Source organism: Haliotis rubra, unplaced genomic scaffold (genome assembly GCF_003918875.1).
Source record: "Haliotis rubra isolate DU_JTF1 unplaced genomic scaffold, ASM391887v1 Scf52, whole genome shotgun sequence".
Classification (NCBI taxonomy): domain Eukaryota; kingdom Metazoa; phylum Mollusca; class Gastropoda; order Lepetellida; family Haliotidae; genus Haliotis; species Haliotis rubra.
In genome coordinates, this window is record NW_025767213.1 from 90,438 (window position 1) to 116,308 (window position 25,871).

The 25,871-nt window shown below is 37.6% G+C and overlaps 1 protein-coding gene and 1 long non-coding RNA gene across 4 annotated transcripts in view; one reads left to right on the forward strand and one right to left on the reverse strand.

The window, feature by feature from the left end:
- LOC124292501 overlaps positions 1–25,871 on the reverse strand; it is a 92,629-nt gene that overhangs the window by 49,317 nt on the left and 17,441 nt on the right. The window contains exons 4-7 of one of the 3 annotated variants that reach the window (XR_006902462.1): positions 3,009–3,215; positions 2,225–2,332; positions 943–1,054; positions 365–458 (exon numbers count right to left, since the gene is read on the reverse strand). Coding sequence is in view for 2 of the 3 variants with exons in the window: in XM_046729621.1 (XP_046585577.1) it covers positions 1,008–1,054; positions 2,225–2,332; positions 3,009–3,215 (362 nt within the window). In the remaining variant the exon portion in view is untranslated. Of the gene's footprint in view, positions 1–364; positions 459–942; positions 1,055–2,224; positions 2,333–3,008; positions 3,216–25,871 lie in introns of those variants that run through there. The other 2 variants (XM_046729621.1, XM_046729620.1) reach the window with 2 other exon arrangements.
- Positions 7,605–23,412, forward strand: LOC124292505. The gene is made up of 3 exons (XR_006902465.1): positions 7,605–7,618; positions 12,405–12,411; positions 23,304–23,412. It is a non-coding gene; the product is annotated as an uncharacterized LOC124292505 (long non-coding RNA).

A 25,871-nucleotide genomic window follows, 5' to 3' on the forward strand; every position in this document is an offset into this window, starting at 1 on the left:
CAAACCAAACCAATCCAACCAACGGTCAAAGGTTTCTTGAACGCCCAGTGGGAGCAACTCTACCGTAAAGACGACTTAGCCATCACGGTTGGTGTTGAATTGAACCTGTCTGTTCGGATAACGTGTTGTTGTCTTTTGCAATATTGTTTATCACCATGAAGTTTATCACATTAAGCAACATCCCAATACATGAAGGTGAGGTGCACTGGGAACTGTCTTCACGGATTGTAACCCTGTGTGCAATCAAACCCAGATCTTCCACGTGACATGCCAGGACTGTAACTACAAGGTTACCTCCCCTCCCTTTAAATCCTCACAGAACAGGCACAATAAAGAACAAAGCATCAATTACACAACGACAAACTCTGCTTCAAGGATTTATTATGTTAACTGAATCAGAGACACTCAGACGATGTACGAGGGAAGATCATAGTGTCTTTCACCATCGGGAATGGATCCTGAAAACACATAAGTACAAAGTCACAAATATTATTGACATATTAAAATACATGAATGCAGCAAAGAGGGTTCTGGTGATCCTGACATAAAGATGCAGAGGTGACATTTCGTTAGTATGGAGGGCCCATTTGCTTGCACTATATTTGCAACCTACTACGAAAATTACTTTTATTTGTAGAAAAGATTTCATTTGTTTAATTAAAACGACAAGGTCAGGTTTGTTATCTTTCATATGCCTTAGGCCGTATCTTAAAACTATCATTTTCATGACACCCTGTACATATTCTGGGTCATGCCATGTCGCTTAAGATTCTGTCTTTGATCCAAGGCTGGGCATCCACCACAAGGTGTTGGACAATCTCAAGATATTCATTTCATACAATGAAGTGCCTGCACTTAATCAAACTACGCCCTCCCAATATAAATAAAGGTAAACTACTGAGGAAAGGTGTCTGACATGATTTTACATGAGAGTGTCAATACCTCGAATGTTTGGTGAATCGCCATGTATATGACAGAATCCTACTTACGCGGTGCCGCCTGTGTTTCTAGGCTTCAGTTAGCTGACGAAGCCCGCTTTTGGATCCAGCATTCCCTAGACAAAGGATTACAGTCATTGTCAATAGAAAATAAATAAAAATCACCATTCGTGGGACGGGGATGTTCAAATCATAATTTAGATTGCTAAATCTGGCAAAATAAAAAAATCAATTGTTTGGTTAAAGAATATGACTTGGTATAAGTGACGACGTATCGGATAATGCCAGGAAATAGGGCAGTAGGTTCACTTGCGAAGATGTCAGAACAAACAATGTAGGGATACTGTCAACGTTCAGCTTGACTCGAAAACCTCAACATATTACAAAGAGAAACTATGAATACGTCCTGCAAATGTTCCACCAAATCCCTGTTTCATAGATAAAATATTATATATTTACACCAACCGAAATTTGTCTCTGAGTATAGTCAAGACTAGGTATTCTGTACGTTCCATATTTGATCTATCGATCATTTGTCACTTAACTTTGGGCATAATTATACATCTTCCTTCAAAGTTCTAGGACAATTTGTCCAAAAATGTAAATGAGTCCCCAGCAGTCGGGAGAGAAAGAATGTAAACCTCCCCAGCAGTCAGGAGAGAAAGAAACACTATGTGAAATGCTGTACATGTGTAACATACATGTGGAATTTGTGAGGAATACATTTAGACAATAAGTAGGCGTCCCCATAAGCACTATGCTTCCTTCTTTATGAATAACAGTCACAATTTCTGAATGGTTTGGCAAAATTAAAACAAGGGAATTTGGCCAAGATGCTCAACAAAGGTCCATTAGCAAATTCCCTTTTACTTACTTAGCCCGCTCAACAAGAAATACAAGAGACCCCATCTCTTCTATATTTAGATCTATGCATCAAGACTAAAAGAAAAAACAACAACTTTGGTGTCTCATATTTCATATTTTACAGAGTTTGACGAACCATCGAGTATTTCTAGGCCTCGGTAAATCTGTCAAAATGGAATATGGTGTGCATTTAGATGGCATTTCAAGTTCTGACATACCAGTGATCTGATTCAATGTCCAGCTTGGTCATGTAACACATAGGAGTTTCTTTTCGGGGAACAACTCACTTTCCTTTCCACCAGTCTGTGACTTGTGCTACCGGTAGGGCAAAATACCCTACCGTTTGGGGAACCATGCTTATGATATAGTAGGAATCATACAAAAGGTTTCGGAAACTGATTATTATAATCGAGCTGTAATACCTCCTTGTTCATCCATGACTGTCTCCATGACATCTCTGGCGCTGATTAGGTCATCGTTCTCTGGCTGCTCAGTATTCTCATCTGCATTCTCATCTGCATTCTCGATTCCTGAAAAGTATGGTGTTCAACAGAATGTTGGTTAGTTTTGATGAAGAATATTTATATCATCGACTGCCTCGTGTATCACGCTTTGACATAAATGCCGTAACTATTAACATGCGTTTTTGGTTCGCTTATGTTCTGTCATGAAATGTCAGACCATTAGAACTTATGCACGTGGCTTAAATAAGGACAAGTTGGTATCTTGGGACGAGGCATAACACATGAGAGGGTGAATAAGGTTTTACGCCGCTTTTAGCAAAGCCAGTAATATTACACCGGAAATGGGCTTTACATATGTACCTATGACGGGAATCGAACCCGGATCTTCTGCGTGACTAGCCCTACTGTCCCATCAGAAGATCACGCACAAGCATGACCCAAATAATTCTGTTCACTCTGTCAACACATCTCATCCCTAGTGGGGCATATACCAAAGTCTGTTTGCTGATGGCATATATCATGATTCACGCTACATCATGAAAACAAGCTGTTTTTCTGCTTTAACTGTACATTGCGTTTGAACACGTTAACGAACTGGTCGTGCATCATAAAGATGCAGCTTCAGACACAAGTCTTTTTATCATAATTAATGGAACAACCAGGAAGTTAATCCTACAGACTTACATTTTCCTCACACAAAACAGTTTGCCAACGTCCATGTTGCACTACACTTAAAACATACCTCTCTTTCCATGATAGTATTGGAACCTGGATCTCACGCCGTAACAGCGAGATAGCCGCCTTGCTGCTCGATAGATACAGGATGTAGTTCTGCTCCAGTACATCCTGATCCGGTAGTTGCGGTAGTGGCGGTAGCTGTAGATTGCATCAGTGTGTATCGCCAGCAGACACACCAGCAGAGCCGCTACAAGTATCACCTTCATCATGTCTACGCAACAAAAAACATCGGCACAATTATCTTGAGATATTATTTTGTGTTAGAGAGTGCAGCGACTTTATTTCGAGTGAAAATGTGATTGAGGCGCTCATACAATCGGCCGGATTGGACCCAACAAATCCTCCCAAATATATCTTGTGTTATATCTGACCACTTTCTAAATGGCACGTGTATACATAGGTTCAAATATTGTTTACATTTCATCTCGGCAAACACAAATCAACTAGTTCTGTAAATTTGGAACACAATAAATGAGTCCAAGTGCTCATACTCGGTGAAAAGTCCAGTTGATTTGTTGAGTTTTGTATGGTTTCAAAGGGTGTGTAAAAGTGTCCGACAAAAGTAGACCACCACCACCCTACCATTCATACCATAGGGGTGATGATATTCTTTTACACTGTCTAAATATTGTCTGAATAATTAAAGTTCCTTTTTCCATCCATCCGTCTGGTGAATTGGGTGTCAATGATGTATGTCACCAGTAAACACAAAGTAAATAATTACCTTGTGGTGACCAGTGAAGATCAAGTTTAGAATCGGGTGATCAGGTTGGCTGACTTGGTTAACGCATGTCATCAGTTCCCAATTCCGTGGATCGGTGCTCATGATCTTGATTACTGGATTGTCTGGTGCAGACGCGATTATTTATAGACCGCCGCCATATAGTTTGAATATTGCTGACTGTAGCGTAAAACTAAACTCACCCACCCACTCACTCACCTATTAGGACGCAGCTTGCAAACCACATTGTAAGGAAGACTGGTGTGCCTTCCCATAAACCTACTTCCAGCAGTTGTCTATTTGATCCACACATTTCAACATGAGCAAAATATCAAGAGCAGGTAACATGTGTCATGAGTGTAATCGACCATGCTTTCTACCAAGATTTCAAAGAGCGATATACACCTGCAGCTCAGAACTTGTTGTCAATAATTACCTAGTGATACGCAGCTTGCAATCGACATTGTAATGAAGACTTGTGTACCTTCCCATAAACCAACTTTCAGCAACCGCACATTTCCACATGATCAAAGTGTCCAGAACAAGCCACATACCGGGGTCATAGGTGTAATCCATCATGCTTTCTACCAACATTTCAAAGAGTTATTATATACACCTGCTGCACAGACCTTGTTTGTTCAAGGATGCAACATTCAAGACCGCAGGAAAGCTCTTCAAAATGTTTTATGGCAGCCATGTGGAGGACATTGCCAAATTTCCATTTCCGATGCAAATCCCTATTTTTACATTAACATGATCCCGTGTGTTTTCAGGTGAACAAATTACTGGCCTTGGCATGTCTACGGCAGTGCCACGGGAGAGGCAGGATGCGTCTGTCGTTTAGCTCATTATGTCTCAATGTACAATAGACTCTGCTTTAGTCAGATATTTTTATGAATATGTAAAGTATATTTTCACCCTCAGATTATGTTTGACACTGAATCGCTTATTTCCTCTGCGAACCGTGTATGTGACTAAATAACAAGATTTGAGGATTGTCACTTCAGAGATTCCATAATTAAATGTTTCGTAAAGTAACGATAATTTCGAAATTATAAAGTGAAAATCAAATCCATCCATTAGAAAAAAATGTTTCTGTTAAGTTGGAAACACGAGCAATTGTATCACTTGAAATGCATCTGAAAACGTCATTGCACTCTGTTGGGTAAAGTAGGTCGAAGTGCATTGCTCATAGGATATCAAGGTTAGACAATACTTTCTGTGTTTCCCATCTCTGTTCGCCCTGACTGTCCATTCCGACGTGAAATAGTAATAACGATTTCGAATCTTAAGTTTCCCCTCTGTTGTGGAAAAAGATTTATATGCACTGATGTGATAAAAATGCTTTTAGTATATTCTTACCGCTTGCACATTTAAAAAAAGGTCAACTTGATCTTTTGTCATCTACAATTATTCCAAAACTGTTTCCAAACCAAAGCGACTGGATGTTCATAATATTAAAGCTACCACCAAGTGGTCTATATTTTTTTATATCATAGAAGAAGTTAAATATTAGTAAAAAACACTCCTTGCTTTCTTTATTTATTTTGCCGGTCTGTTTACTTGCCAGATGAGACTGAAGATGGAAACGACTAATTTAATAAATACAGATGGCCTTAGAAATAGGACAAGGAAACTGCGGATCCTAAGCATGTGGTTCCCGACGACCACAGATTTTTACGAGGGCCAGTGGCTTGGCGTACCTTTAGCAGGACACACAATGAGTGACAAGAACATGAAAACAACTTCTGCGATAAACATTGTTCCGCTTTGTCTAGATGGTTGAAATACCAGATAGAAACACAAACAACTTGAATTGTGAATTACACATTGAACTCCACCACCAATACCATACCTAAACTTCCGAACTTAATGTATTGTACCCTTTGATTAATGAGCATTCTTAGAACTTGGTAAGAAAAATACAGTTTTAAGACAGCCTAAGCCCGAAGGAATATTTAGTGTCATGTTCTTACAGCTACAATTACGAATATTTTAACATCATCACCTTGATTATCGAGAAACATGGCGTATTCTGTTTAACCTTGCTTTGCTTCCCAGAGTTGGGAACTTAAGTCCTATTTATGTGAGGACAATAACAGATATTTTTCACCTGCATCTGGACATATCAAAAGCGTTTACTGCATCGTATCTCATATGCGTGAATTAATGCTCAATCGCTGGCTTGTCCGGTCTAGAAGCAATGTATTTTGTTATAAAGCTTTGGCTGGGAACTGAACAGTACATGACAGTAAACAAGTAATGGTACATATGACTACTAGTCCAAACATCCCTTAGTACCAACAATGCAATGAATGCAAATGACGCAAACTGGTCTCATCAAGAGCTTCGATTCTTGAATTACATATTTATTAGTCAAGATATTACAGTGTATTTTAAGGTGTTTACCGAAAACTGTAAAATCTCTTGTTGGTACTTATGGTCACTTTGTCACACGCATGAGCATTCGAAATAGCTGGTTGAACTATAATCGCCCATCTTTGAAATAGAAGCATTTGAATCTAATTTAACCTAATTTTTGAGTATATTCTGAATGTATTGCATATTGCGCTTTATAAATTATTGTTAGTATTATTGACATTATAAGAGCAGTATTTAAAGAGATGAAGGCTCTGGAAAGGGATGTGCGCGTAAGCAAATAAGCTTAAAGGCACTATATCACACCACATTTCTCTAAAAGTAAATGGGGCGATGGGGTAACCTAAAGGTTAAAGCGTTCGCTCGTCACGCCGAAGACACGGGTTCGATTCCCCGGGGAGGTACCGCCAGACCTACAACCGAGTTAATTTGCTCATTTCAGACCCTTCTAGCACGTCGGCCTGGCGCAACATTTAGCCTTTGCCAATTTATAAAGGATAAGCGAAACAATGGCAGTGGGGGGTTAAATCTGGGGGACATGTCAAAAAAAGTAATTTACGGCTTGCAAGATGGTCGTACATTCGTTCATATATTCATACAATTAATCAATCACTGGCAATTTTCAAACATTTCATACACACATTGAGCAACTTACATGCATTACATACATTTATTTTAAGCACTTTTCATACATACATCACATAAATTTACGAGGGTTGATCAAAAGGTACGTAGACTAACTATGTTCTCGATGTCCAATGTTTGAAAAGCTTCCATTTTATTTTGAAGGAATCTTTAGCAAAGTCATATCCAAAATTTCACATATGTGGGAAATGTACTTAACGACATATTAGTCATCAAAACACATTCGGGTATAATATTTCTAACAAAACTGCAGAAAATGAAAAACGATCTGCCCTCATGGATAATGGTATGCCCTCAAAGTATATCATATAAAATATGTTCAGTATAGTATTGGATGACTTCCCGTCATAATCAACACTCACAGATTTGGATTACTTAATTTATATTTAGTCGAGGGCTGTTTTTAAGGACACCCCCATTTCAATCTGCCTAAAACATTGTGTCCAGATATTCAAGCTGGTACTGTTTACAACATATTGTGAGCTGACACTTGTGTGACCATTCAGTGTTTAGTTTGAACCCTTGGCACCATGTATGAATTAGTGAAAACATTAGAGTAAGTTATGTCCTTATGATTACGTCATTTGAAAGGGAATGGGTAGTGTCTCCAAAACAAGCTCTTTCAGTCAACATGAAGGGGGGAGTCTTTTAGCAAGCGCTTCTAATGTTCTTGAACATGCATATCCTGAAATTTTGATGAGTTACTAATGTTCTTCCTCCACGGTTGGACGACAGAATGAACTTAAAGATCGTTTTCTTGGTGATTCTACACACTTTTGATGTGTATTTTAACACTTTTCACACACTTCATGGTGAGCCATGATTGCGAATGGTCTTTGGTCAAAATCATTCCTTTATTTATACTCTGTGTGAAAACTGTTCACAACTTTAAATTCAGTAAGTAGTGAACTCGTTAATTAAACCGTGAACTAGAACTCACTAAATTGGTGAACTCGTCATGAGCTGACACGACCCCCGTACTGTCAAAATAATGCTAGTTGGCATTAATTACTAATGTAGTAGAAGCAACGAGCCATGCCATCATGTATTTTAAGATATGCTGTTTGTGCCAGGGAAGGGCATCCACTGACAAGTTTTTTGGACATGTAAATTCATTTCATATTGATCTTTTGTTTAAGAATCACATTATTGCGATTGCGAGTAGGAAGTGACTGGTCCTGGGCAGCAAAAAGAAAGCCTCAGTTTCACATTTAAGACCAGCCGACTTCATACTGGCGAAGGAGTCGGTTGGATTACTATTCTGTTCCACACACTGCATGAACACAAGATGCAATGGTTTCTCTTAACGTTTCTCCCACAAAAGACCGACTCTGGGCAGACTTGGTGAATAATTTCACCTGGTTTACTCCCATTGCTGTACCGTCCAGCAGTACATCACCATCAACAAAATCAACATCAAATTTCAGATTCTGTCCAACAACTTTGGCACATTTAAAATAGCTGTGGAATTCCTTGCTTTCATCATGAGTCTTGATATGCGTCACCAGAGGATCATCCGATAAATAAATATGTGCAAAAGTACACAATGGAATTCTATCAAGAAGAGCCTCCACATTAATGAAACCCCGACCTCCAGAATTGATTGGCATATATAAATGATTAAGAGAGGAACGAGGGTGGTGGGCTCTGCTGTCAGACATGATCTTCTCTGGATATCTTGTTTTGTCCAATCAACTACTCCAAATGAATAGGAATGGACCGGCACAGAAAAAGTATTGGTGGCTTTGACCTTGTGTCAGGCATTTAGCTCTGAGCCCCAGATCTTCTTTAAGCGAGATTTATACTCAACCCGAAGTTTTTCTTGAATCTGGGCATTCTGGTGTAGGTCTGATCTTCCACAAAATGCTCAATAACTCCTCCAACATCTGTGCTGAGGAGGTCCGGGATGGTAACCATCCCCTTTATTGAGCAGAAAGCTCAAAGGATTTAAAGACAAGCAAAAATAGCAAAGGACTGAAGGAATCCCCCTGAAATATTCCCCTTCTGATTGGAATAGATTCCGAAGTCTGCACCTGCCCTTGAGAGTATATCTCAAGTTGAGTCGGCCAGGAACTCATTAAAGACTTGAGAAAATCAAGTAGTCGCTCAGGGAGGTCAATACAATGAAGACACTTCATGAGGGACAGAGTCGTATGCTTTTTTGTAGTCAATCAAGCACATGGAGAGGTTGCGGTGATATGTTTTAGCCTTTTCCAAAATGATTATTTTTACAAGACGTTGATCCTTGTACCCTCAACATCAATTCCTTGCTCCCTTCTGCTCTCTATAAATTATGTCATTAGAAGAGCAATAAGATGACACGAGATTTGTCAAACACCTGTGAAGATTTTATATTCAAACATGTGACAGGACGGAAGTTTTTGGGATCAGTCAAGTCTCCTTTTTTGGGAAGGAGTATTGTGCGACCTTTGCAGAACCATGGAGGAACATCACATGCGTCCACGAGAGAGTTGAAACAGTAAAGTACTGATGTTTGGACAAAGGGGAACAGTTTCCAGTACCGGTTTCGAATGCTATCAGGACCTGGAGCTGTATTAGATTTGGACTTTTTGAAAACTCTTTTCAGGCAATCTGGTGAGATGTAAGAGACAAATCAACAGCATGAGCATCGATCTGCGCAATTGGGAACCAGTGATCAACAGTATGGCAACTGCGATGACATGTGTCAACCAAGTCAGCGAGCCTGACCACCCGATCCCGTTAGTCGCCTCTTATGACAAGCATAGTCGCATTTTGTGGCAAGCATGGGTTGCTGAAGACCTAATCTACCCCTAATCTAATCGTTTCCGTACATGTATTGATATAAGAGCTATATTTAAAGAGTTGAAGGCTCTGGAAAGGACAACTAAGCTTAAATGACAATAATATGCCCTTCGATTAATAACAACTTGAGTAGCCGACACACAACTAAACATAGAAGGACAAGGTCTTTTTTAAGGAAACTGTTTCCTGTAACCACTGAAAGTATAACACTTCAACATAATCGAAATAGGATCCTGATATATGTTATAGGAGGAGAAACCACTGAAAGTATAACACTTCAACATAATCGAAATACGATCCTGATATATGTTATAGGAGGAGAAACCACTGAAAGTATAACACTTCAACATAATCGAAATACGATCCTGATATATGTTATAGGAGGAGAAACCACTGAAAGTATAACACTTCAACATAATCGAAATAGGATCCGAAAGTATAACACTTCAACAAAATTGAGTAGGATCCTGATGTATGTTATAGGAGGAGAAACCACTGAAAGTATAACACTTCAACATAATCGAAATACGATCCTGATATATGTTATAGGAGGAGAAACCACTGAAAGTATAACACTTCAACATAATCGAGTAGGATCCTGATATATGTTATAGGAGGAGAAACCACTGAAAGTATAACACTTCAACATAATCGAAATAGGATCCTGATATATGTTATAGGAGGAGAAACCACTGAAAGTATAACACTTCAACATAATCGAAATACGATCCTGATATATGTTATAGGAGGAGAGTTATCGCATGGCAAATACATAAATATAAAACACGCACATGTCCAAGTTAAGTTGGTAGAATATTCCAAACACGTTTTGCACTGTTTAGAGTTTGTGTGCAGCACGTGCCATACATACTGGTAGGGAAAGTATGACAAGTATGCAAACTGGAAAGTCAAAACTAAATAACAAATCAGAAGTTTATATATTGGGCTTAACTATATGTGATAGACAAAACAAAAGCTTAAATAAAGTTGTCAGACAAAATATATGCAAACATGATCAAAATTAATACTTACATCTTTGTTGTTTCTTCTTGCAATGGAAGCTGTGCAGTTTATGCGGATATCAAGGCAGGCTTATATGGAGTAATAGTGTCATCGGAACATGTCACACATGGGCACAAGCTCGTAAAAACATGACGATTTAAAAATCTTCACACCATACATGGGTACCCCCGATGAGTTGTTACTGTGAAATCATTGATTATATTTCACAGGGTGGAGCTGCTTTCCGCTGGACACATGGTCCCTTTCCAGGTAATTTACCATACCACACTTTAAAGTGTCATTGCGTAGTCAGACTGGACTTACGGCGTGTTAGAAAACAATTCGTCCGTTACAAAATCACCCCGGATGTCGATATTATCAGCACCAGACTCAGCGAAAATATTACGTAAACAGGATTTGTCAGTTTTGTGCTAATGATCTTACACGTTTTGAACGACAGAAAAAAATATGTATGTGTTTGTGTGGAACACAAGCCACAGATGTTGAAACTTTTACTAATATGAAAACTGGCAAGTAAATACTAAATGACAAATCAGACGTTTATATATTGTCTCTGTATCACCTCAGCATTAATACAGTGAGACAAGCACAGTGAGTATTGTCTGATTTAGACTATATTGTGACAATATGTTTATGAATCACAATCAAGTGACGATGTTTGTAAAATGGTGAGCGCTCTGTGCCCCAGGGCGGTACTCATCACAAACTCAATAAACTTGTGTAATGTGAATGGCTCACATGTAAACTCTGATTATGTATTTGAAGCCAAGATGGGAAATTGCACTGCACATGACTTTGATCAGGCTCAGCTATATAGCTGCAGATATTTCAATATATCTGTTTTATATATTCAGTTTTAAATCAGAAACTTTCCAATAATATCACCGGAGGACGGGGGCAGAAATGGGGCTCGCCTAAACCATTCTGAGGAATTGACCCTGGGCCTTCTGTGTGACGAACGAACGCTTTATGCTTGGCCCTCACGGCTGCCTCAAGGGAATAGTATTAAAAAAAGAAATCACCTTATCTCTAAATTTGTCGGGTGGTATCGATACAAAACCAGCTGTAATCGAGACATAAATATTGAACACTTTCTGCTGGGAGACCCGAAGGCAACTGTCCTGATTAACTTTTCATTATCATCAAGAAATACATTAACAAAACACGATATGACTCTGCTGAATTAAATACCAACCAACTCATTTATTTCATAAAATATCATTTCAAACTAGAAAAACATATTTTCGGCGAAAATGATGTAAAATTCCGTATAATGTGGTCATCTCTGTTCCCTTGTTATGAAAGTATTCTTTGAAAAAACACAAAAAAACACATTTTATTCCTTGTGAGGAAATCCTTTCTGAACCCTGTATCTATCCCGCAATCTTACTCTTTTCATTCTCCCCCTCTTTTTGCACGGTTATAAAGAAACAAAAAACAACAACTCACTCTCAAATGCATTGTTGCATCACGTGGTTCTATTAATAAAACGTGTCAAAAATTATACAAAATAAAAAATAAATAGAAATCATAGAATAATTTTAAAAATGTGTTTGCATTAACCGGTGAATGAAATAATATCCTGTCTCAAAGTAAACCTCGTCCAGGATATTACTTATGGATATTAGATACCAAGACTTTTCAACGTTATATTAGTACAGCTAATAATCCTGACATTGTTCAAAGACCTACAAATTATGAAGCCATTGCATACTTAAAATAATAAACATGTATACACATTGAAAGTTTCGAGGCACCCAATATGTTTCATACTATTAGTATCGGTATGCTACCACTAAGCATTGCAAAGGAACGTGTCCAAACCTAAATTAACTCTAATCGCAAAAGAAAACTAGTTTCTCCAGAGAAATAGACACATTTTGTTGTGCTCATAACTATGACCATATGGCGTTAACAAAAGCGGTCCATTTTTAATTTCACACATACAATCCTCTAGAAATGACATAACTACCAATAACCGAGCACAGTATGAATATATGGTTTAACCTCCACCAGCTACAACTCCTCTAATACGTTGAGGTTTGGACGATGGAGGGCTTTTTCCAATAGGGAAAAACTTTTGCACTGGAGGATCTCTCGGGCATATTCTGTGACCCAAAATGTCACAAACATGCTCTATGGGAGATTAAGAACTGGACTCTCAGCACTGCCGACCATGAAGACTGTGGTACAACATCGAAATGTGGAACAACGACCCTGTCTGTGATGTCAGTGATGTACCGTCGTCCATTCGGACACATCGTCTCTCATCGTCACAGGCTCACGTTTACAGTCATGTGAGAGCATACACATGAACATATGGCGTGATTATTGAAGATAAAGAAATATGCAGTGTTATGCCTGATTCACCAATTCACTTTGAAGAGACGCATCAACCTCACATTGGTATAAAATGATCTGATTCCTTGGCTTTTTAGCCCCTGGTGGCGAGTCTCCTACCAATCCATGCGTCACTGAAGTTTGACAGGTCATGACATGAAACATAATTCGAAATTGTGCTATATTCGCTTATTGGTCTTATCTATCCTACCAGTACGTTAATCATGTGATACCTGAAAGAGTTATATCAACCTCGGGAACCGTGGCGTCTTTCATGACGCCATTGTTCTGATGGGAATAATACACGGTGTTTGTGAAGTGTGCAAGCAGTGCCTTTAGTCCACACGTACATGTGGGACGATGGGGTAGCAGAGAGATAAAGCGTCGAAGACCCGGGTTCGATTCAACGAATGTGTGCAAAGTGTGAAGTGTCCAGTGGCTCCCAAAGATATTACACCAAGACTTTGAGGGACGCCTGAAAGCTTGCTGGAAGTTAAATAATTTTCATTCCCGTTCCATTCCGTTCCGCAGAAGACATTTTCGCAAATGCATGTATTTTATGAAAATATACACTTTCTCACAATATATGTCATTAAATACATTTGGTTATATTTGCTGGACATAATACATATCACTAAGGTTTCCTTTCTATCTTTTACTTTGAAAAGTAATTAGGACGTCAGTTCATTTGAAACTTATGTATCTCGTTTCCTTACGATCATTAAGATAGATAGGCGACATAAAGGAAACTTTCATACGAAATTGAATTGCTATTTGTCGATATATCCTAAAAATATAAGTGACAGTTTAACTTAAAGAAAGAATATTCACTGTAAGATACAGTGTAATCAAACATACATATGTTCATATATTCATTGAATAATGAGTGAGTGAGTTAGCTTTACGCCGCACTCAGCAATATTCCAGCTATATGGCGGCGGTCTGTAAATAATCGAGTCTGGACCAGACAATCCAGTGATCAACAGTATGAGCATCGATCTGCGCAATTGGGAACCGATGACATGTGTCAACCAAGTCAGCGAGCCTGACCACCCGATCCCGTTAGTCGCCTCTTACGCCAAGCATGGGTTACTGAAGGTACATTCTAACCCGGACTTTCACGGGTCATTGAGTAATGATGATACCAGATGTATGCGAAAATCTGAGAGTATCCTGCCGCACCTGTAACACGCTACATAAACACATGGAAAGGCAAGTCATGTATTCACCTGCAAACCTACAATGGCATTAGAACAATAGGTCAAAACAGGGTATTTCATCGGACATCAATCACTTCACTGATGTAACAAATTCACTTGTCTTATATTTCTAGTCCAGGGCCTAGATTTTAGATTTTGAGTTATTGTTAATGTTAATGTATGGCACTTATGACTACTACCTTAGCGCTAAGAGAGCTTCTAAAATCTAGGCCTTGATTGGTAAATCAGTGGGATGGAATTGGTTCTTTTACCATCAGATTACCGTAAATCCTGAAGCTTCGGTTAATAGTCAGAGAAAATTATTACTTTGCCAAATTCCCTTATTTAGACTGTATCAATCCCAGCAGAAAGTGTGGCTCGCATACATAAAGAAACCAGTAAGTAACCAGTGTCCATGGGGATATCAAAATTGGAATATCCCCAAATTCAAATTTCACAACTTAGAGCATTTCCAGCTTTTCACATGTTATTTTCTCAGTGTTCATTTCATTTCAATGTTGAAATGTCCAGAACCTTTGAAGATGGAGGTGCAAACTACAATGACTGACTGACTGACTGAGTTTGGTTTTACGCCGCGTTTAGCAATATTCCAGCACTATCACGGCGGGGGACACCAGAAATGGGCTTCACACATTGTACCAAACTACAATGGACCCCGCCTTAAGCAGAGTTATATTATAAAGGTTAAATGTGGAATGATTTGTGTAGCTTTTATCTACATCTGTGGTCACCATGTGTACTGGAGCAAGGAACAATGTACTTCGTACGCAGTGGGGTATAGTTGTACAAAGTTGAAAATCAAATGTTTTGACAATTGAGTTTTTTTCTGTCTGGAATTGCAAAAATGCCAGTGCACTTGACTAAAATACTCAACTTAAATATAAAGAAATGCCACCCTTGGTTCTCTTAAGGGTTATGCATTTAATCTTTGACACAAGGATTCAAAGTTCCCGTCACTCTATTTATGATATGATAGGATAGGATATTTATATAGCGCACATATCTATACAACTAGTGCATGCTCAAGTCGCTGGTGTTTTTATCCTCGATCATTGGATGTCAATCTCAACGGCACATCGTATTATTATAAATCTTAACTCCCTGGGGAGTATACAAATCGTGCAGCCACTAGGCGCACCGAGTTATTGTGGCTTTCTCATCCTACTGAGGTACCCATTCACACCTGGGTGGACTGGGACACATAGTCACAGTCCTTTGTCCACTGCACACTTTGCTGTACCCGCAACTAGATGTTTGCACGTATTCATGTGGCCACCATCTGGCCATATCCAACGGATTCGTGGGTTCTTTCAAGTGCACAGGGTTGTGTACTGTTCACTAGGGGTTGTGACAACACTGAAAGAGTCTACACACAAAGTTGACTCCAAGGTTTTTACACCCGGTCACAGGTTGGCTCGATCCCGACACCTCAACCTCGCTGGATCACTAGCCTGGCGCCTTAACCGCGCCCCCCGTAAATCCATTTCTCGTTCTTGGACTGAAGCTTGGTTTGAACGAATCAACATCCTTCTAATTCAATAAAGGGTCTTTTTCTCTCTTGAAAAAATACCAAAAAGTTTGCAGTTTGTGGTAATGTAAGTTTAATAGGGTAGGATATGGGTCGTTTAACGGTTATTAATGATTTTTCGAAAATTACCCCCTCGCCGAAATAGCGCACAAAACAGTCAAACAACAGAGTTATGCTTAATCATTTAGACTTATTCTTGATACATTTGCTTGAGTCATCTTTTCTAGTACTGATGCATGTGTCTTTTCAAACGTCTCTCACTCATACCCACTGATCAGGCCAACGTCAACCAAACATATATTTGCTATTGTAAGACTCGTCTCCATTGGACTCTTCACAAGGCTTTTCCCTTCTTCAAACAAGGAGAGAGCTAAATGCACACGAGAACGAACAGCGGGAACAGTTTCACAGGGTGATAAATAAAGTTTTGCACGTCACTGAAAGCCTATCAGCTGTTAACAGAACGGGATGCTGGGTTTCAAGTGTTAAACTGTACATACACGATTTGCTGCAAACCCGCGCACCTGTCTCCCGTAATTCCGTGAATATCACTGAACACTGAATGCATCAATAATATTGCTCGACTCGCTCACAAATAGACGTGTATGTCCATCATACAAGTAGCTTCCTTCACGTTTTTGTTAATGATCAGGTCCTGGTGTAATTTTCACATTTCATCCTCAGTCTGTTCTGTTATATCCGAATTTTCATTACTAACACAATTTACAGTGACTATTCATTTACTACAGAAGCGGGATTGGGAAGGGTGATGGATGGTTGAGATTTTGATGTAAAACGTAATTCCACAATACTGCTTGTGAAATCATTTTTATACTCGCCATGTCCTTGTACATAAATTATTTTACCCTCCGCAAATCCATTTATAAAATGGACTTTTAATAATATTATATGCTATCAATGTTATCTTGACGCACAACAAATACCTCTATAGCTTTTATTACTCTCCCCTGATTAACCCTACAGCCCAGCCCTAAAATACATTAAGCTTTAAGCTCGTATTGACATATTGTAGAGTATATGAAGGTAATTTACGCCAGATGTCGAATTGAACGAGGTCTAATTCAGATTACAGTGGCTTTCTATTATTCATCATCAAAACAACCTGTTCAGTCTAACATAGCAAAAACACGTCACAGTGTATATACTCTTCACAAGAGATAAAGCAGCAGGCGTTATTTCAGTGACAAAGGAAGGTTGCAACACTCAAAAGGTGGTGGGTTTATCTGTGGCTAAAGTGTTCCGTCAGTACACCCACGTTCGATTCCTATCATGAGTACACTGACAAGGATCTATCTCACGTGTACCCCGTTACAATATTGCTAGAATTATGCTGAAACGGCGTTACACCAAACAGTGTATGGAATAATGTTGAAACGTCACTGGCCAGGAGGGCTAGTTAAGTAAAAATGCTGATCGCATCGAAACAGGGAGATATCATAAACTAGAGAGAGAACATAGAATTTGTACATTTTGTGATCTTAATTGTGTGAATATCACTTCCTCTTAATTTGTCCATTCTACTTGAGTTAAGGAAAAAAATGTCCCAACATATTATTCTGTATATCCCGATAGGGTGAAATTTTCTTTGTTAATGAGTCCTGATGACAATGTTCTTATCCGTAAGTTGTCAACCTTTATCTATCAGGCATTGTCTCTAAGAAATAAACATAATAATTCATAGAATGTATGTACTTATATTGTTATTTGGTATGATGTGGTGCGATATGAAATGATATGAAATGATATGATATGATATATGATATGATATTATATTATATGATACATGGTATGATATGATATGATGTGATACGACAAAGTATGTGTAATGCGACGTTATATGATGTGATACATTTTGATGTGATATGACATATTGTGATGTGACTATATTCTTTTCTATGATATTGTGTACTATGTTCTTGTATACTATGGGCCTTTGGCCTTCAGTATGAATAAAGATTGAACACTCAAAAGGTGGCCAGGAGGGCTAGTTAAGTACAAATTCTGCTCGCCACACACCATACTTCACTGGCTCTGCAAAATATCATTATCAAAATGCACATCGGTAATAATTGCACGGAAGCTTCCGTAGAATTGGTAATTGAAGATGTTAAACGTTACATGGGTATTGTAATGGTTCCTAACCTCTTTTGTGCAACGATCTTCGTGTGACAAGATATAATAAATATCACGAAACTTTTTACGGACAGACTTTTAACACCTTAATAATTGAGTGAGTGAGTTTAGTTTTACGCCGCACTCAGCAATATTCCAGCTGTATGGCGGCGGTCTGTAAATAATCGAGTCTAGACCAGACAATCCAGTGATCAACAGCATGAGCATCGATCTGCGCAATTGGGAACCGATGACATGTGTCAACCAAGTCAGCGAGCCTGACAACCCGATCCCGTTAGTCGCCTCTTACGACAAGCATGGGTTACTAAAGATCAATATTCACGGGTACCTTAATAATTGACTTCATCATATTCATGTGCATTAAATAAAGAAGATTTTCAGCCAGCCACTCGGGATAGCTTTAACAATATATTACTGTCGCGATTCACATTTCGAACGCTGAAACCAAACTGACTTTTCAATCATAATATTGCTGGAATCTGGCTGAGATTAAACCCAACTGTCCCATTCAGTCACTTCACGTAATGTCCTAACAAACCCATGTGAAACATACACTTGCACAAGTCTCTAAGGTAAACATTAATAGTTTAAATGATAATGTCTAACAAAATAATAAATTGCAGACTGAGGTCTTTACTGTCCGCTTATCTAGACTTGCCTCTTTGAAGGATAGAATTACTATACGTCCGTGGGTTCATCATTCAGTACAGCCTTGGAGCAAGGCTTACCCAAACACAGAGGCGGGGGAAAGGAAGGGGGGGAGGAGGGAAGTCATGGAAATACGATTGAGTGTTACCTTCAAATACATTTGATGCCCCTATCATTCGAACGTTTTAGATAATGTTGTTTTTTTACGACGCAGTCATCAGTTCTCCAGTTCTATCATGGCGGTCAATAAATATGGAGAGATTGACAATGCGATCCATATTGAGCCGGCTCAAGCATCTCCTAACGAGCACGTGTGTCATGGAGTCTAGTTTTACGCCGCTTTAAGGAATATTCCAGCAATATCACGGCGGTCTACACCAGAAATGGGCTTCACACATTGTACCTATGTTGGGGTACAATGGGTTTGAATCCCAGATTCAACAAAATCATAATTTTCAGTCAGAATGATATCAAACGTCATGGTTGTCAGTGATTCACATCTGATCATGCGCCTACAAACTACTCATTGACATATGTCACCCACAGAGATCATTTACAGTGTGATTGGTTGGTATACTGCGCATCACAGATGAACCACCAGTCAACAGTACATAACAGCACAACATAATAGATTTTACGAGTGATTCATTCGTTCGGCATATTCTCATTTATTCTCAAACACTACACTCAGCAACATTCTAGTCAGATAACAGAAGGATATCAGAGGATACGGAATAATAAATCTGAAAGATTGAGTCCTCACGTAAACAATAGTTCCACCATTTGTATTTCTTTACATCACAATTTCTCTCCCTCCACATGTCTGTCAAATCATACTTGGTGGAAAAGAAACCCTAAACAACAGTCCAGACTTGATTTCTTTTTAGTTTCTCAAGATTTAGCAAACATAACAACGGACTGTTCAATACTTCCAGGATATAAATCTGATCATTCAGCAATTACCGTGTCTTTTTCTCATCAACTTAATAAGGAACGGGGTGGTGGAGACTGGAAACTAAATACATCATAACTTGATAACCAAGAATATGTAAATATAGTCAAGGATATGCTTTTTGAAACAAAATTAGAATACTGTAACTGCACTGAGGATGAACTAGGTGATATTGAAGATTCTAAACTACAACTTAATATAAGTGACACTTTGTTTTTAGAAACATTTTAATGAAAGTAAGGGGGAAACAATATCATTCTCTTCTTACTTCAAAAAAATCAAAACTGAAAAAAGCAAAAATTTAGAAGAAAATATTTTGGCAATGGAAGAAGAAATCAGAGAAAATTTCCAAACCATATGTGAACCTAAACTTTCTGAACTATCCAAATGTAAATTAGAATTTGAAAAATTAAAAGAAGATGAAATAAGAGGTATACAGATAAGAAATAGAATTCAGTGGTATGAGGAAGGAGAAAAACCAACCAACTATTTCTGTCATCTCGAAAATAGAAATTATACCTGTAAGCTTTAGAATAGTGTCATCAATGACAAAGGGGAAGTTCTATCAGATGGTACGGATATATTAAATTAACAAAGACAATTTTATGAAAATCTATACTCATCAGGTGGTAAAATAACAGATGATTATATTAACCCATTCAACACCGCAGGCCGAATAATCGGCCACAACGTTATGAGTCCCCAGACATCGGAGGCCGATTAATCGGCCAGGCAGTAGTCACGTCAAAATGAGACATAATTTTATAAACCTACCTGACTTATGATTCATACATTAATTCTATCACATTTCACAAGGTTTGAAAATACTCATTAAATTGCAATTGATTAAATATTATCGGCAGAATTAAAATTATCAACTATTTTTCGCAATGTTATTGAAAACAACGATTCTCGGACACATGCTTCGGCAGCGGATCCACAATATCATTGTCAAAGAGCAAAGTAACGATGTTTCGAGGAAATCATTAAATAAATTGAATAAACCAATGAATAAAATCAACAACAGCATTCATTAAAGTTGTCAATCGTACACTAAAATTACTATTTCCATCTTTTTGTGCGATCATGTAATGTAAGTCAAGTCACTGACAAGTGACATCTCGGCTTTCCCCGCTTCAATCTTCACGCTCGGACACGATGTTTAATGCGAAAATATATGCATGAAGCATTTTTGTCACAGGTCATAACCTAGCACGATACGTCAAATAAGTTCAATAATTACGTATATGTAGCGATTTCTTGCTTAATATGTTCAGAATAGTTTACCCAAAACTTTCGTCTAAATCTAAAAGTTTTCGTTTACGAGAACGGTATCCATTGCCGTAATATGATTGGCTGCCTTAGGTCACGTGTCTGATTTTGTCCAATCATGACCCTTATAGCAGACTGTGACGAAAAAGCGCATTCGTGACCAACTCGTGTTATTCCGGGACAAGCCGAATAGCGACTCGTGCCCCTCTGAAAGGAGTTCATATTGGCGCATGAACATCAGAACAACTTTAAACAAGAACGATAACTCTATCCCTGTTTGATTCCAGTGTTTCTTAATTATCACCGAAGCACATGTACATTGTATTGCTAGGTTGTTGTTTTGGGGGTTTGTTTACATATTTATTTTAAAGAACTGATACAACTAAAGGAAGGAGATAAACATATTTGTAAAAGACATATTCTAATGTAATTATTACCAGCTGTTAACCTTATATTTCCAATTAGGGTTTACTAATCACAAATGGGAATTGTTTTATTGAATATGCCAATAAAAGTTTTAAAAATTCAGCTACATTAAATCCCAAAGCACATACTCAAGAATGACTTTAAAATATTTCTCAAACTGAACATTCGTGTAATCTTGCTGTCACACTCCTGGTGGAATTTTAAATGAATTCGCTGAAAAGAAATATGAATGACCAAAACAAAAGTCAGACTAAAATATCCCCAAAGATGTGAAATATAAGCCCAATGTTTGAGATTAAAGTTGATTAGTTACATACAAATATAATATTATTGTTTTGAAACTCGTAGCGATTCATAATTACATTTCCTAAAATTGTTGGAAGCGCACGTACAATCTCCATAACAAGCCCGCAAGATCGTCAGAAATACACTCAGTTGGACCCATGAGAGCCGTTATGTTAACAAACGCACGTGCGTTTGTTTGAATCTCTCACCGTCAATCGCGATTTTTTAACAATGGAATAATGCCACAAACGATTTAAGTACTCTGGATTATATTTATCAAAGCACCGTGGTCATTTACGCACGTTTTGATTGGTTTGTCGTATTTTCGCACATATCGAGAGGGGGACGAGTCTTCTTGCAGGTTACGGAAAGGGGCGAGTGGTGACGAATGGAAAAAGCGTCATTAGTAACCAATCTTTATCCAATAAAATCGCTTCATACATATCAACACTAGGATTAGATCTTTTAAATGGTGTATGAGATGTAGTAGTATTAACGTTTTACAAGCTTATAATTTCCTTCATAAACATAGGGTTCATCTGTGACCTTAGAGTCTCTGGGAACTCGGTGTCATGGCAGTAAATGCCTCTGTTGACTTGTGTTGAAAGAGTTAATATATTTGATGATATTATTACACCCAAACTGAATACTATACATGCTGAAAATCTTGAGGGTGATATTACTATAGATGAAATAACACAAGCGGTTAAATCAATGAACAATAACAAAAGCCCAGGAGTAGGTGGTTTCCCAATAGAATTGTTTTAATTTTTCAGGAAAGATTTTCATATTTGGGTTTGTAGATATATATCAGAAACATTCAGGTAAAATATGTTAAGTCCAACAATAAACAGAGGCGTCATCACATGTATTCCAAAAGCTAACAAAAATAGACAGTTGTTAAAAAACTGGCGCCCAGTTACCCCACTGAATTCTATGTATAAAATACTCAGCACATGTACAGCCAATATAATTAAAACAACATTGAATACACTTATTCATGAAACTCAGACAGGTTTTATACCTGGAAGGTGTATCAGTGAGAACATTAGATTATAATACGACATTATGTTTGAAGCAAAATTACAAGGTGAAAAGGGACTCTTGTTACTTATTGATTTTGAAAAAGCTTTTGACACTGTCTCTAAAGAATTTATAATTTAACAATTGGAAAGTTTGGCTTTGGGCCCAATATGGAAACATGGATCAAAATATTAATCAATAATGCTACATCATGTGTTATACAGAATAGTCATTTATCACAGGGGATCCAGTTTCTCCCCATATATTCCTCTTAGTGGCTGAAATTGTAGGAATAATGATCCATAACAACAGTCCAATGAAAGGAATTACATTGAATAACACTGAACATAAAATTGGACAGTATGCAGATGATACTGAATTATGTCTTGATGGGCGTGAAGAAAGTTTAAGGGCAGCAATTGACGCTCAATAATTTCTACAAAATGTCTGGTTTAAGAATGAATAATAGATAAAAACTAAAGCAGTGTGGATAGGTTCAATGGCAGGTAATAGCATGATTTTATGCCAGGATCTTAAGCTTGATTGGCATAATGGGGATTTTGATATTCTAGGAATAAGGCTTAATCCTAATTTAAATAACCTTTGGGTAATTAATACAAGAAAAAGACTAGAAATTATTACTGGAACTCTAGGGAAGTGGAGGAAAAGAAAGTTGACATTAATAGGGAAAATAACTGTTATTAAAACTTTAGCACTTTCATCATTGGTGCGTGTATTCACTTCAGTCCCAAATCCTCCAAAGGCATTCATTGACAAATTAAACAATATATTTTATAATGTCATCTGGAATGATAAGCGGGATAAGATAAAGCGAACGGTACTTATGAGAAAATATGAAGAAGGGCGACTCAGAATGGTTAATGTAGAGGTATTCATAGTCAGTTTTACATAAATATTTTCAAAATAAAGGCAGTACTAGCCCTAGTATCTTTCCATTCAAAGATATATTTCTGCTTGGAGCCAATATTGAAAATTATGTCAATATTATGAATCCCTATTGGAAAGATGTATTGGCTGCATGGGGGATATTCTATAAAACACATAAAACTGATTTTACAGATATTGATCTAATCTTATCCGAACCCTTTGGTTCAATCATCAATTCCAAAATAGTAATTTCATTATAAGACATTGGCATCTCAAAGGTATTCACTCTATAAGAGACTTGTGTAATGATCAAGGTATTTTGTCATTTAGTGAACTTAAGAAAACTTACAAAATTAAAGGCACAATTGTTGACTATTATCAGGTTCTTTCAAATATACCCAAGAAATGGAAAGATACCATAAGAAATAATTTATTGATTGTTCATAATCATTATCTTAACACATCACTGATAGGTTTACTTTCAGCACCAAAGAGATCCAGATATTTCTAGGATAAACTTACAACTACTGAAAACCTACCTTCAACATGTAAAACATGGCAAAATATCTTTGATATTGCAATTCCATGGCAAGATATTTTATAAAAATATAGAAGATGTACAAAAGATACTTAATTGATTGACTTCCAGTTTAAATTTATCCACAATATTGTCTACAAAAAAAAGAAATATTGAGAATGAAATTAGTAGATGATGAACTTTGCTCATTTGGTAATATAATGTCAGAAAATTTGATACATGTTCATTGGGAATGTGAATGTGTGAAAACGTTCTGGTTGAAACTGAAAGAATATATTGAATATAAATCATCAGAAAATTTTACCCTGACAAAATATACAGTCTTAATTGGCGGAAATAATAACGACCTTATTAATCACATACTTCTTGCCAGTAAAAAATACATCAATATATCAAGTATTAAAAAAAAATAAGTTATCACTGGATACATTTGTAAAAATATTGAGTGATATTTTCAAGACAGAAAAGTTTATTGCCAGTAAGAATCAAAACATATAACAATTTGACAGAAATGGTCATCTCTACTGCACACATTCCCAGCTTGATAATAATGAAGATTCCAATATGTGTAATGCCAACCCATATGAATTTCTGTTTTGTTGTGTACAAGTCCTGTTGCATCATGTACTTTGTATATTTCTATCTACTGATTTTGAATGAATAAAAAAACAAAAAACAAAAAAACAATAGTTCCAAATCATCATAATTTTATTAATCTATGCTTTTAAATAATCAAAGTTTATCAGAAACAGTATTTTATGAATGAGATGTTTCTAAATGTGGAGTATGGCCAGGGCTCTACTCTATAATTTACAATGTAGATGTTTAGTAAACTGTAGCAACTACTGACCCAAAAGCAAAAGCTCAAATGTACAGCCTCTAGAGAGCGAACATGTCTGGAGGCAAACAATAAGGCCAAAATTATCCCGGTGGTCAGTCCAGGGGCCTTTTGTCCAAGTCAGGGGTCTGCTGTAAAAGGTTTGTTCACTGACATACGAATTTTCATAATTGGAATCGAGCTGTCCACAAGTGACAGTTGCACATATAAGTATTACGTGAAGGATCAGGTCCTTCAGGGTTTTTCTATTGCTGTGTCAATTATGGGAGATATAAATATGATATGAAAAATACAAATAGATATTCATACCCATTTAATTCGAACGTTTCAAATAATGTTTTTTTTCACGACGTAGTCATCAGTTCTCCTGTTCTGTCATGGCGGTGTATAAATATAGAGAGATTAACAATCAAGACATTCTGCATGTCCAATGAGCAAATACACACATTTAAGGGGCGGTTGGATAGCTCGGTTGTTATTCGTTCGCTACTAGTAGTTCGATCTCCATAATGATATAAAGGAATCTGCAGAACACACCAGAACATGCAATTAAACATTTTATTTCACAATGCCGTTCCGAAAATGAACAAATGTAACATATATCTGTTGTATTTGGGATTACACTTTCTCAGTAAAGTACAGATTCTGTGGAAGCCATTTTTGTGGAAGCCGCGGTGGCTGAGTAGGTTAAAATTAGATGGCTGACTTTGTGTGCTGGCGATTAGATGCCTGACTCTGAGAGTGTTGGTTCGTATCCCGGATGGGACTCAACCAAATAAAAGGGTTGACTTGGACAAACATACCTATTGCCAAGAAAGTAGCAATGTTTATGACTGTAAACCCTAACACCAAAATACATATGACAGTTTCCACATGGATGTCATTAATGAATTTAAGAAGGTCGAGTACTTACCATTACTTCTGTCAATCCCAGTGATCTGTTTATCACAAAACTGTGGGTTGTATGGTTTGTTTGTGTATGTGTATTCATTGTGCTATGTGTGCTATTGACTGCTGACTTTGGACCACGTTTTGTAAACTTGACTAGGCGCTGCAAAAGGAGAATCATATGAATGTGGGCAAATCACGACGGTATTACACTGTTCCAAAAACGTCAACTTTGAAATTCGTCCTACATGATCGTTGGCGGGCATGACATATTCTCATACTGTCATAATTCAACACCGGTTGTTATTTTCCCCA